General features: G+C 39.8%; 1 protein-coding gene across 15 annotated transcripts in view; it reads left to right on the forward strand.

Annotated features, from left to right (window-relative positions):
* The window catches only part of NRF1 (nuclear respiratory factor 1), a 152,186-nt gene that overhangs the window by 62,637 nt on the left and 75,165 nt on the right, over nt 1-14,384 (forward strand). For all 15 annotated transcript variants that reach the window (XM_055283989.1, XM_055283991.1, XM_055283994.2 and 12 more), the window contains one exon: nt 2,943-3,069. In XM_055283989.1, coding sequence (XP_055139964.1) covers nt 2,943-3,069 — 127 coding nt within the window. The remainder of the gene's footprint in view (nt 1-2,942; nt 3,070-14,384) is intronic.

The following is a 14,384-nucleotide window of genomic DNA, read 5'->3' on the forward strand; positions in this document are numbered from 1 at the left end:
ATTAGAGTTAATCCCCTCCAACTCTGCTGCTGCTTCATCAGTTCAGTTTGTGTAATATTCTAAATCTTTTATTGTCATTTCAACAATATTCATAACATCTTCATCAGGAGTAGATTTCATCTCAGGAAACCACTTTCTTTGCTCATCAATAAGAAGCACCTCTCATCCATTCGAATTTTATCACGATATTTTAGCAATTCAGTCCCGTTTTCAGGGTCCACTTTTAATTCTGGTTCTTTTACTGTTTCTACTACATCCGCAGTTACTTCCTCCACTGAAGTGTTGAACTACTTAAAGTCATCCATGAAGCTTGGAATCAAGTTCTTCCAAATTTCCATTAATGTTGATAGTTAGACCTCCTCCCATGTACTTGTACATGAATTACAAGTACTCTTAATGGCATCTTGAATGGTGAATCCATTCTAGAAGGTTTTCAATGTATTTTACCCAGATCCATCAGAGGAATCACTATAGCAGCTATATCCTTTCAACATGTATTTCTTACATAATAAGACCTGAATGTTGAAATGACTCCTTGATCCATGGGCTGCAGAATGGATGTTATCTTAGCAGGCATGAAAACAGCATTAATCTCCTTGTACGTCTCCATTAGAGCTCTCGGGTGACTAGGTGCGTTGTCAGTATGCAACAATAGTTTGAAAGGAATTTTTTTTTCTGAGCAGTGGGTCTCAACAATGGGCTTAAAATATTCCATAAACCATGCTGTAAACAGATGTACTGCCATCCAGGTTTTATTGTTCTATTTATAGAGGACAGGCAGAGTAGATTTAGCATGAGTTTTAAAGGACCCTAAAGTCACTAGCTGCATTAGCCCCTAACAAGAGAGTCAGCCTGTCCTTTGAAGCTTCGAAACCTGGCATTGACTTCTCCTCTCTAGCTAGGGAAGTCCTAGATGGTATCTTCTTCCAGTAGAAGGCTGTTTTGTCTACACTGAAAATCTGTTGTTTAGTGTAGCCACTTAGCTAGATCTTCTGGATAACTTGCTCCAGCTTCTACATCAGCACTTGCAGCTTCACTTTGTACTTTTATGTAATAGAGATGGCTTCTTTTCCTTGAACCTCATGAACCAACCTCTGAAAGAGTCAGGGCTTTGCTCTGCATTAGGCTTTGGCCTATGGGAATGTTGTGGCTGGTTTGATCTTTTATCCAGACCACTAAAACTTTCTCCATATCAGCAATAAAACTGTTCTGCTTTCTTTTTTTTTTTTTTTTTTTTTTTGAGACGGAGTCTCGCTCTGTCGCCCAGGCTGGAGTGCAGTGGCACAGTCTCGGCTAACTGCAAGCTCCGCCTCCCGGGTTCACGCCATTCTCCTGCCTCAGCCTCTCCGAGTAGCTGGGACTACAGGCGCCCGCCACCACGCCCAACTAATTTTTTGTATTTTTTGGTAGAGACGGGGTTTCACCGTGGTCTTGATCTCCTGACCTCGTGATCCGCCCGCCTCAGCCTCCCAAAGTGCTGGGATTACAAGCGTGAGCCACCGCGCCCGGCTCTGCTTTCTTATCATTTGTGTGTTCATTGGAGTAGCACTTGTAATTTCCCTCAAGGACTTTTCTTCGCATTAACAACATGGCCAACTGTTTGGCACAAGCGGCCTTGCTGTCAGCCTGTCTTGGCTTTCGACATGCCTTCCTCACTAAGCTTAGTCATGACTAGCTTTTGACTAAAAGTGAGAGATGTGCGACTCTTCCTTAAACTTGAACACTTAGAGGCCATTGTAGGGTTATCAGTTGGCCTAATTTCAATACTGTGTCTCAGGGAACAGGAAGGCCTGAGGAGAGGGAGAGAGGCAGGAAACAGTTGGTCAGTGGGGCATTCAGAACACACACATTTATCAGTTAAGTTTGCCATCTTTTGTGGGCACCGTTTGTGGTGCCCCAAAACAATTAAAATAGTAACATCAAAGATCACTGATCACAGATCACTGTAACAGATTATAATAATGAAGAAGTTTGAAATATTACTAGAGTTACCAAAATGTGACACAGAGACACGAAGTGAGCACATGCTGTTGGAAAAAAATGGCACTGATCCACTTGCTTGACATAGGGTTGCCACAAACCTTTAATTTGTTTTAAAGAAAGATCCCGGACGGTGTCTGTGAAACACAAAATAACAAAGCACAATAAAACTAGGTATGCTTGTAGTATTTTTGGACAAAATTATCTCAATGAAATATAAACAATGAGATACAGACAATAATCAATAAAAGATGGTAAAAGCAAATCATTTGAGCCCCTTTTATTAAGCATGGAGATGATATAATAAATTCTGTAAGAGCACATCTTGGTTGTAATTTTTTTTTTTTTTTTTTTTGAGACAGGGTCTTGCTCTGTTGCCCAGGCTGGAGTGCAGTGGCACCATCTTGGTTCACTGCAACCTCCACCTCCTGAATTCAAGCAATTCTCATGCCTCAGCCTCCCAATAATCTAGGATTACAGGCGTGTGCCACCATGTCTGGCTAATGTTTTTGTATTTTTAGTAGAGACGGGCTTTGCACCATGTTGGCCAGGCTGGTCTCAATCTCCTGGCCTCAAGTGATCCGCCCGCCTTGGCCTCCCAAAGTGCTGGGATTACAACAGGCATGAGCCACCATGCCTGGCCAGTTGTAATCTTTATAGTTGTAATCTTTATAATTGTTAGTAGCAGTAAGTGATGTTGCTCAGATCAAGAAGAATGATACCATGTTCAAAATTGTGTCATGGCTATGTCCCAAGGCAAAACCTTCAGTTGAGCCTTCTATCAGTATTTAAGAAAAAGGTATGTACATATTTCTGCTGAATAGGATAGCAAACCTCACATTCCCACATTTTACGTGAAAGAGCATATCCGATCAGAATAAACTGTCTTAAGTCATTTGTGTCTATGTCACTATAATTTCTGTCTTTAAAACTTTTTATTCTTGTTTCCTTTTCTGATTCAGGAAACTTCGAGCCACATTAGATGAATATACTACTCGCGTGGGACAGCAAGCTATTGTCCTCTGTATCTCACCCTCCAAACCTAACCCTGTCTTTAAAGTGTTTGGTGCAGCACCTTTGGAGAATGTGGTAAGTCAGAACCAAGCTGTTCTCGTTTGCCCTTTGCTTTCTGTCGGCTGCTTCCATTCTTCTGATCCTCTGTCAAGTATAACAGTTGGCATTTCTGTTACCCCCTAATCCAGGCATGGGAGTGGGGACTAGTTTTCAGACTGCTTTATGCATATCAAAACAAAACGATCATTATTGTTTTTACTTCTATATCAAGATATTTTACCTCCCCAGATGCAATGGGTGGCTGGGGGAAGGGGGAAGGGGCGGGGAAACAAGGTGTTTTGTTTGTTAGGAAACCAGTGCAGGATTTTGTAAGAAAATTATTGATTTATATCAGAAACAAAATAGTAGATAATTCCAAGGTGTCAACTTCCTGAGGGAAACCTCGGGGCATTTTATTGATCAGTTATTTGAGTTACATATTTGAAATCTCTTACATTTATCAAAGAATTTATTTAATACTCTGCTCCAAATATAGGACTATATTTGAACATTTTGATTGTATAACTATCCAGAGCTAATTTTATAAAAATAGTCTTTTGCCCCTGCATACTTACACAATAGGAACTATTCTTTCTCAGGCCAAATTAACTGTGAATCATTAGTAAAGTAATGATATGTAAAGATTTAAATTGCATTTTATTTTTATTAGGATAAAATTTATTAGCTTAAAATGACATTTAGTAGATGTCTCCCGTATTGAATATAGGCATTTTTTGAGTTCAGAATTAGTAATCAATTGATCGAAATTCTGTTTGTTGTATTTTTTTCACACCATCTTCCTGTCCCTGAAATGTTGTGGGTGTTTCTTAACTTTTTTTTTTTTTTTTTTGAGTTTTTCCAAAAATTCCTGAAGCCCTACAATTAGGATGTGTTAGGACCTTTCCTTAGAAGAATACAGTAGAAGGCTCCTAGTTCAAAATGGTGCCTGAGAAATAGCCTTTACTGTCACACTGTTGACAAACATGAAATCTGGGCATTTCTTCTCTTCTTTAGTACTGAAAATCTAAAACAATACTGCTACTGATAGTAGTAAAGATGATGCAATCTATGAAAAAGATTCATCTAGAAGACTCAGAAAAATACTTCAGAAAATTACTCAGGGCAAAAAAATCTTTTTAAGTTTTGGGAAACTGTTGAAGTCCTCCATAGAATACAAGAAGATATAGACTCTGTTAAACAGCATACACTAGACTAAGATAAAAAGCATTTTACCTTTGACTGACATTGATAAATACAGGTTAGGGACTGCAAGTACCAGTAAAATTAGAAGCAGAATATATCTTCCAGAGCACTGAAGAAAAAAAAACAAAACCAAGTGTCTGTATAAAAGATAGAAAACAAGGAAGAAATGTTTAAAAACTAATTAAAACACATAGTCTAGAACATAATAATACAAGTGAGGCCAGTTAATTCTGTTATAAACCATACATATAAATGGATTAAACTGCCTTGTTAAAGGCATAGATGTTCTTTCAGGTTGGAACAGCAATCCAAATCAAGCCTGCCTCTATTCAATGTATGTGTCATACTCATAGCCACTCACAAATGTTAAAAGCAGCTGCAAGTAATAGAATCAAGAAAGTGAAAAGGCAACATGCAGAGTGGGAGAAATATTTACAAATCATATGTCTGATAAAAAAACTTATATATAGAGAATATATAAAGAATTCTGGTATGTCTGATAAAAAATATATATTGAGAATATATAAAGAATTCTTACAACTCAACAATAAAAAGCAGACAGATCATGAGGTTAGGAGTTCAAGACCAGCCTGGCCAATATGGTGAAACCCCATCTCTACTAAAAATACGAAAAACTTAGCCGGGCGTGGTGGCGCATGCCTGTAGTCCCAGCTACTCGGGAGGCTGAGGCAGAAGAATCTCTTGAACCCAGGAGGCAGAGGTTGCAGTGAGCCAAGATCATGCCACTGCACTCCAGCCCGGGCAACACAGCAAGACTCCATCTCAAAAAAAAAAAAAAAAAGAAAGAAAACCCAATTTAAAAATAGGCAAAAGGGCCATGCACAGTGGCTCACGCCTGTAATCCTAGCACTTTGGGAGGCCAATACGGGTGGATCACTTGAAGTCAGGAGTTCAAGACCAGCCTGGCCAATATGGTGAAACCCCATCTCTACTGAAAATACAAAAATTAGCCAGACGTGATGGCAGGCGCCTGTAATCCCAGCTACCTGGGAGGCTGAGGCAGGAAAATCTCTTGAACCCAGGAGGCAGGGGTTGCAGTGAGCCGAGATCACATGCCACTGCACTCCAGCCTGGGCAACAAAGCGAGACTCTGTCTCAAAAAAATAATAATAATAAAAATAAAAATAGGCAAAAGATCTGAATAGATATTTCTTCAAAGAAGATATAGAAATGGCCAAGAAGCACATGAGAACTAATGATAATTATTTATCATTAATCATTATTATAATCATTTATCATTAATAATCACATTTTGATTTTCATTTCTGTTATTAATCATTAGCATTAGGGAAATGAAAATAAAAACTACAGTGAGATACCTCTTCATACCCACAGGGATGACTATAATCAAAAAGACAACAATAAGTGTTGGTGAAGATTTGGAGAAAGAAAAAGCAAAATGATACAGATGCTTTGGAAAACAATTTGTCAATCTCTCAAAATGTTAAAAGTAGAGTTGCCATGTGTCCTAGCAGTTCCATTCCTAAGTTATACCCAAGAGAACTGAAAACATATGTTCACACACAAACTTATATACAGTGTTTATAGCAGCATTATTTATAATTTCCAAAAAGTGGAAACAACTCAAATGTTCATCGCTGATGAATGGATAAATAAAATGTGGTATATCCATAGGATGGAATATTATTCAGCAGGAAAAAGGGAAGAAGTACTGATATTATACTACAGCATGGATGAGCCTTTAAAACATTGTGCTAAGCAAAAGAACCCAGTCACAAAAAATCACATATTGTATGATTCCATTTATATGCAATGTCCAGGATAGATAAATCTTATTTATAGAGAGAGAGTGGATTAGTGATTGCCAGAAACTGGGGAAGGGGAAGAGAGTGACGGCCAGTGGGCAGGGGTTTCTTTTAGGGGGAATGAAATGGCCTAAAATTAGATTTTGGTGATAACTTTAGGACCCTATGAGTATAAAGTCTTACCCTTTAAATGGGTGAATTGTATGGTATGGCAAACTGAACAATGACCCCCAGAGATGTGCCCGTCCCCATCCCTGGAACCTGTGACTGTTACCTTATACAGCAAAAGTGCAGTTGTAATTAAGTTAAGGGTCTTGAGATGGGGAGATTATTCTCGATTATCCAGGTGGGCCCTAAATGTAATCACAAGTATCTTTATAAGAGGGAAACAAAGGGAGATTGGCATAGAAGTAGATGTGTTGGTGGAAGCAAGAGGTTGGATGCAAGGAGGGGGTCCAGAGACAGTGATACAGGCTAGACAGAAGCTAGACAAGGCAAAGAAACAATTCTCTCTTAGAGATGCTCCCTTAGAGCCTGCAGAAGGACCCGGCCCTGCCAACACCTTGACTTCAGCCAAGTGAAACCAAGAAAATAAATTTGTATGGGTTTAAACCACCCAGTTTGTGGTGATTTGTGGGGATTTGTGGGAGCCATAGGAAACAAATACATATGGTGTGTGAACTATGTATCAGTAAAGCTGTTACAAATGTTAAATGTGAAATAACAGGCAAAAGTTTGTCAGAAAAATGCCTACAAAAATAAATCATGGATCACAGCATTAATATCAGACAAAGCCTAATTGTCAAGGCAGAAAAGTATTAACTGACAACCAGGGGTCATTTAGTATTGATAATAAGTATTTATTTATTTATTTAGAGACAGGGTCTCACTCTGTTGCCCAGGTTATAGTGGCGCAATCTCAGCTCACTGCAATCTCCTCCTCTTGGGTTCAAGCGATCCTCCCGCCTCAGCCTCCTGAATAGCTGGGACTACAGGCAGGTGCCACCATGCCCAGCTAAGATAAGAAGTACATATTTATCATGAACCTTTATATTCTTCAAATAACTTTAAAGCAAAACATGGGGCCAGGTGCAGTGGCTCATGCCTGTAATCCCAGCACTTTGGAAGGCTGAGGTGGGAGGATTGCTTGAGGCCAAGAGTTCAAGACAAGCCTGGGCAGCATAGTAGGACCTCATCTCTACAAAAAAAAAAAAAAAAGCCAGGCATACTGGCCCACATCTGTACTCCCAGCTGCTTGGGAGGCTGAGGCAGGAGGATTGCTTGAGCCCAGGAGATCAAGGCTGCAGTGAGCCATAATGATGCCACTGCACTCCAGCCTGGGTGACAGAGTGAGACCCTGTCTCAATCAGTTAGTCAATCAGTCAATCAGACATGTATACATACCAAAGCATGTAGATCAAAAAGTTAGAAATGTAGGGAAAAAAGATAGTTAAAACCCACAATGGGGCTGGGCACGGTGGCACATATGTATAATCCCAGCACTTTGGGAGCTGAGGCAGGAGGATTGGTTGAGGCCAGGAGTTTGAGACTAGCCCAGGCAACATAATGAGACTTCATCTCTACAAAAAATTTAAAAATTAGCTAGATGTGGTAGCACATGCTTATAATCTTAGCTTCTTGGGAGGCTGAGATGGGAAGATTGCTTGAGCCCAGAGGTCAAGTCTGCAGTGAGCTGTGATTGCACCACTGCACTCTAGCCTGGATGACAGAGCAAGACCCTGTCCCAAAGGAAAAAAAAAAAAAAAACCGGCAATGATAGTAAGAGGATTTACTATCCTTGCTAGATCAACAAAGCAAAATATAAACAAGAATATAGAGATCTGAATAACAGATTTAATAAGGTTGACAGTCTAGGCAACATAGCAAGACCCCCCTCTACAAAAAAATGTTAAAAAAAAAGGATCTGGGTGTGGTGGTGTGCACTTGTAATCCCAGCTATTTGGGATGCTGAGGCAGGAGGATTACTTGAGCCTAGGAGTTCAAGGATGCAGTGAACTATGATTATTCCACTGGGCTCCAGCCTGGGTGACAGAGTGAGACAATGGCTCAAAAAACAAACAAAAGAAGCTGATACAATAGCTACAGGAGCATTGACACCTTACAAGGGGATAATATATCATATTTGAGAAATTACATAAATGGATTATAAGAATTGACCATTTATTATTACCAGGCCCCAAAGAATTTTCTTTTTTTGAAACAAGATCTTGTTCTGTTGCCCAGGCTGGTGTGCAGTGGTGCAGTCTCAGCTCACTGCAACCTCCGCCTCACCAGTTCAAACAGTTCTCCTGCCTCAGCCTCCTGAGTAGCTGGCTAATTTTTATATTTTTAGTAGAGACAGAGTTTCACCATGTTGGCCGGGCTGGTCTTGAACTCCTGACCTCAAGTGATTCACCTGCCTTGGCCTCCCAAAGTGTTGGGATTATAGGTGTGAGCCACCAGCCCTGGCCCCAGAGAATATTTTCTGATCATAGTGCAGAAAATTCAGAATTTTAGAATTTCAAAAGACAAGAAAAAAATTTCAATCATGTGGAGTGTGTGTGTGTGTGTGTGTGTGACTTGCTCTGTTACCCAGGCTAGAGTGCAATGGTGCGATCTTGGCTAACTGCAACCTCTGCTTCCCGGGTTCAAGTGATTCTCCCTGCTTCAGTCTCCTGAGTAGATGGGATTACAGGTGTGTGCCACCATGCCCGGCTATTTTCTATGTTTTTACTAGAGACGGGGTTTCACCATGTTGGCCAGGCTGGTCTCAAACTCCTGACCTCAGGTGATCCACCTGCCTCGGCTTCCCAAAGTGCTGGGATTACAGGCATGAGCCACCACAACTGGCCGGATTCTTTTTTTTTTTTTTTTTTTTTTGAAATGGAGTCTCCTCACTCTGTCACCCAGCCTAGAGTGCAGTGGTGCGATCTCGGCTCACTGCAGCCTTTGCCTCCCAGGTTCAAGCAATTCTCTGCCTCAGCCTCCTGAGTAGTTGGGATTACAGGCTCCCGCCACCAGGCCCGGCTAATTTTTGTATTTTTACTAGAGAGGGTGCTTCACCATGTTGGCCAGGCTGGTCTCGAACTCCTAACCTCAGGTGATCCTCCTGCCTCAGCCTCCCAAAGTGCTAGGATTACAGGCGTGAGCCACCCCTCCTGGCCCGAAATTTTTAAAAGAAAATCTTAATTTACAGGTTATTTAGAAACAAAAATGATAACCAAAAATAAAAACTTAGAACTTATTATCTAAACTGATACTCAAAGGAATATTCATTGTCTTATTTTCAAAAAAAGGTATATGAGAAAGTTGGAAAAGAAACTTCATCTAGCTAAAGAAGGTGGAAAGAGAATAATAAAATAAGTCTAAGAAAAAATAGAATAAATAAACATGTGGAAGAAATGAATGAGCAAACAGGAAAAGTAGACTTGTTAAATTCAAGAACTGGTTCTATAAAAAGTCTAATAAAACAGAAAAATTGCTACATGCTAATGAGGAAAAGGGAGAAGAAAACAAATATGTAGCTTTAGAAACAAGATAGCTATAATTGCAGGCAAGAAGAGATTGAAAATTGTTAGAAAAGTCTATGTATTAATTCTGTTCTTGCAAGTTAAAAACTCAGCCATGTGGATTAACTTAGTAAGAAAATAAAATAACCAGAACACATCCAAACCTCAGTAGAATAAACATTAACCGAAAACCTCAATAGAGTAATAAACATATACAAAATTGGAAAAGTGATTAAAGAACTACATCCCTCAAAGAGACTCTAGGCCCCAATTATTTTGGTTGACTTCTGTTAAACATTTAAGGTACAAATAATTCCCTAATCTTATACCCTAGTCTTATTATAGTCATTTATCATTAATAATCAAATTTTGATTTTCATTTCTCTAATGATTAATGATAAATAATCATAGTCTTTAGGGCAATGAAGAACCGTGGGAGTTGCATGCAATGTGGAAGATACATGGAAAGTAGTATAGTGAAAGCCCCGTTGCTCATGTATTTACTTAGTCAACATATAACTATTTAACACTCTTGGATACAAGGTATGAGATAAGGATTCCATCTGAATCCTTTGGGGTTTCAGAGTTCAAAACTGGGAATCCCAAAGGACTCGGGAAATAAGAGCCCTGAACCTGAGACAAGAGAAGAAAGGAGGCAGACACTGGGGCTGGAGAGACAATAGGATGAAGTCAACATAACTTCAGGGGCCACAGCCTTCGGTCTGGCTGGAAGCCAGATGTGCTTCACAGTCACAGGTCTGAGGGCAGCTCTTTATTACATACTTCAGATGACAATATGTTTTTAGTCTCGTAGGAACTTGTAGAAAATTAAAAAAAAAAATTTTATGAGACCTTCCCAAAGACTCTTCCTTTATCCAGTTAAGCTTCAGGAATACAAAAAAATTATGGTATCTTGTCTGGGACTATTTTTGCAACCCAACTAAAGGCCCAGTGACCTTATAGCAAACATTTTGAAAATTAGCCAAGTGTGGTGGCACACACCTGTGATCCCAGATACTTAGGAGGCTGAGGTGGGAGGATCACGAGCTCAGGAATTCGAGGCTGCAGTGAACAAACCTGTGTGACAGAGCAAGACCCTGTTTCAAAAAACAAAACAAAATAAAACTCTAGTGGCTCCTGCAAATACCCTAAACACCCTCCATCTCTGGTAATTATAAAATGTTTGTTAATGTGTTACCTGTATATGTATATTTAAAATATTTTATAATATTTCAGCCTGAGCAACATGTAAGACCCTGTCTCATTCAAGTGTGTGTGTGTATGAAAAATAAGCAAAAGACCTGGTCCCTATGCTCAGCAGTGTCGTGCACTGGTTGTGTATAGTGTATTCTGGGAATAACGGTATAAGTGACACATGTTTATTTGTGTCAGTAGGAATTTAAAGGAGGAAGAGAATTATGGCAAGGATACTTAGGAAGTTTTTTCAGAGCAAGTGGGAATTGAATTGGGCCTAGAAAAATGGAAAATATTTGGATAAGAAGCAGATTTATGTGGTGGCTCATGTCTGTAATCCCAGCACTTTGGGAGGCCTAGGTGGGCAGATCACTTGAGGTCAGGAGTTTGAGACCAGCCTGGCTAACACGTTGAAACCCCGTCTGTACTAAAAATACAAAAAAATAGCTGGACATGGTGGTGGACACCTGTAATCCCAGCTACTCAGGAGGCTGAGGCAGGAGAATCTCTTGAACCCAGGAGATGGAGGTGGCAGTGAGCCGAGATCACACCACTGCACTCCAGCCTAGGTAACAGAGCGGGACTCCATCTCAAAGAAAAAAAAAAAAAATCTCTAGAAGTTTCAAAGAAAAGAACTTGCTAGATGCCAAAGTGAGTGATGAGGTTAGGCAGCTAAAAAAGGAAGAAGGTGAGCAAAGTTGCTCAGTATAGGACTGCATGGAGGTTGTATGCTGGGAGCTCAAGAGGTGTCATTCACATAGTCTCCAGGGTTAGGCAGGTACAGCTGTATCTGGTGGCTCTGGCAGAGGAGTATTGGAAAAATAAATAATTGGAAAGATTGAAATGCTGGCCAGAGAAACTTGGACTTCGTCCTATAAGAAGTGGGGAACTATAGCAGTTTCTTGAGAAAAAAAAAGATAAATGATAGTGATGTGGCTAAACATACCAGCTTTGGAGCCAGATAAAAATTTGTTTGATTTTTGGCTATACTTCTTACTAGTTAACATGATTTAGGGAAAGTTACTTAAGTTTATTAAGCCTCAGTTTTCTTATTTGCAAAATGAGTATAATAATATTTTCCTTATAGAATTATGGTAAGGATTATTTGAGAAAATGCATGGAGTGCTTGGCACAAAGTAAGTGCTCAATAAACAGTGTTTGATGCTAATAAGTGTTTCCAAAATTTCAAATGGCAGTGGTATGCAAGATGAATTGGAGGAAGAGAGTGGCAACTGATTTTGATTTTAAGTGGTTGATTACCTTAGTTGTGAAACCAGTTGACATACTGGTATGAAGTGACAAAGGCGTAAGCTATGGTTTTTGGAATAGAAGGCTTAAGTTGGAACACAAACCTGTATTTTATCTCATCTGTGACACCATTGATTATAAGATGTGCTATTATTTGTATACTATGAAGAAAGAAAAAAACATTGATGCATGTTGACACAATGCTATCACTTAGAATTTTTATTTTCTACTTATTGAAAGCTCTTTCAAGGCTTAGGTAGACATAGCTTTTAATCATATATCATTTTTGTATATATATATTAAAAGGAAAATATAAGTGAAATAAGGTATTCCTAAAACTTCTTCACATTCAGAGTCCAACCCTTTTGAATTACTTCTTGTTTCAGTCATCATTGTCTGTGTTTTTTCATGTAATATTGTCCTCTGTGCCATCATGATAATGGGCAATGCTGTATTTCTTTAAAAAGTGCTCTGTTATTGTCTGATTTTTTCCCCCAAGCAGCAACAGGTTTGATGCAAGTGTTTTGTTTTTTTAATTTGAGACGGAGTCTTGCCCTGTTGCCCAAGCTGGAGTGCAGCAGTGGTGCAATCTCAGCTCACTGCAACCTCTGCCTCCCAGATTCAAGCAATTCTCCTACCTCAGCCTCCCAAGTAGCTGGGATTACAGGTGCTCACCACCATGCCCAGCTAATTTTTGTATTTTTAGTATAGACAGTGTTTCGCCATGTTGCTCAGGCTGGTCTCGCACTCGTAACCTCAAGTGATCTGCCCGCCTCGGCCTCCCAAAGTGCTGGGATTACAGGCGTGAGCCACTGCGTCTGGCAGTGCTTCTTGATCTTACCAGAAATTGTCATTGGGAAGGTTATAGACAACAGCCAAGATTCACATTCTCTTCTCAAATGGTGCTAAATGATTTGTTGAGTAAAAAGGCCAGGGATAGCAAACATGTTCACATGGCTGCATGATAGCTACGCCCTGTTGTTGCCTTGTCCATAGCAATTTTAAGATGTATCCCAATTTCAGAAGACTGATAAATATGAAAGAAAAATGCATCTCAGAATTGATAGATCAGATAGAATTAAAACATGAGGTCAGTAATTCTGAGAAAGTTACTTAACTTTAGTAAGCAAGCGTAGATAGAAATGCTTTGGTTATACCTGAAGTTGTTTTGTTGCAAATTACTTAGGGATGCTCTGCTAGCACTAAAAAACAAAGAAACAAACAAAACAAGATGTTTTAAAAGAATTACGTAGCACTGATAAGCTGACCCATAAAAATGGCTGAAATTGTTTGAAACTGGCTAATAAAGAAGTCATAACCTAATGATTTTCCATTTTTGAATGCCAGGTGTTTCTAAAAGCCAGATTAAATTTGTTTGTATTTTAAAATTATTATTTATTTTGAGACAAAATCTGGCTCTGTCACCCAGGCTGGAGTGGCATTATCTCGGATCACTGCAACCTCCACCTCTTGGGCTTAAGTCATCCTCCTACCTCAGCCTCCCGAGTAGATGGGACCACAGGTGCACACTACCATGCCCAGCTAATTTTTGTATTTTTAGTAGACACAGGGTCTCACCATGTTGCCTAGGCTGGTCTCAAACTCCTGGGCTCAAGGGATCTGCCTGCATCAACCTGTGCTGGGATTACAGGTGTGAGCCACTGCACACAGCCTGTTTTTCTAATATGATCATTGTTCCTATTGGCTTATACCTAATAGAAGGATTTAACCTTATAAACCTTAAAGTTCTAAGACCAGAAGCTAGGTGTATTAGTCCGTTTTCACACTGCTATAAAGAACTAACTGTGATTGGGTAATTTATAAATAAAAGAGGTTTAATTGACTTATAGTTCCACATGGTAGGGAGTCTTCAGGAAACTTAACAACCATGGCAGAAGGGGAAGTAAGGCACGTCTTACATAGCGGCAGGAGAGAGAGAGAGACAAAGAGAGACAGGTGCGGGGAGGGAATGCTGGGGGAACTGCCAAACACTTAAACCATCAGCTCTTGTGAGAACTCACTATCACGAGAACAACATGGGAGAAACTGCCCCCATGATCCAGTCACCTCCCACCAGATCCCTCCCTCAACATGTAGGGATTACAACTGAGATGAAATTTGGGTGGGGACATAGAGCCAAACCATATCACTAGGCTTGTAAGATTCATTTGTGTGTGTGTGCGTGTGAGTAGGCAGCATAAATACTGACTAGAATACAGAAACATAGCAGAAAATATCCTGTAAAGTTGCTGTGGCAACATCAGCTGCTTATGTTGCAATAAATATAATGGCAATTTTTGAAACTTTATTTTTTCTTAGAGACCAGGATACAACTGAATCTCTGGAAAGATATTGAGTCTACCAGTTTGTGCTATTTTTCTGTCATCCCCTTAGTTATTGACCTATTTGG

Source organism: Symphalangus syndactylus, chromosome 6 (genome assembly GCF_028878055.3).
Source record: "Symphalangus syndactylus isolate Jambi chromosome 6, NHGRI_mSymSyn1-v2.1_pri, whole genome shotgun sequence".
Lineage (NCBI taxonomy): Eukaryota > Metazoa > Chordata > Mammalia > Primates > Hylobatidae > Symphalangus > Symphalangus syndactylus.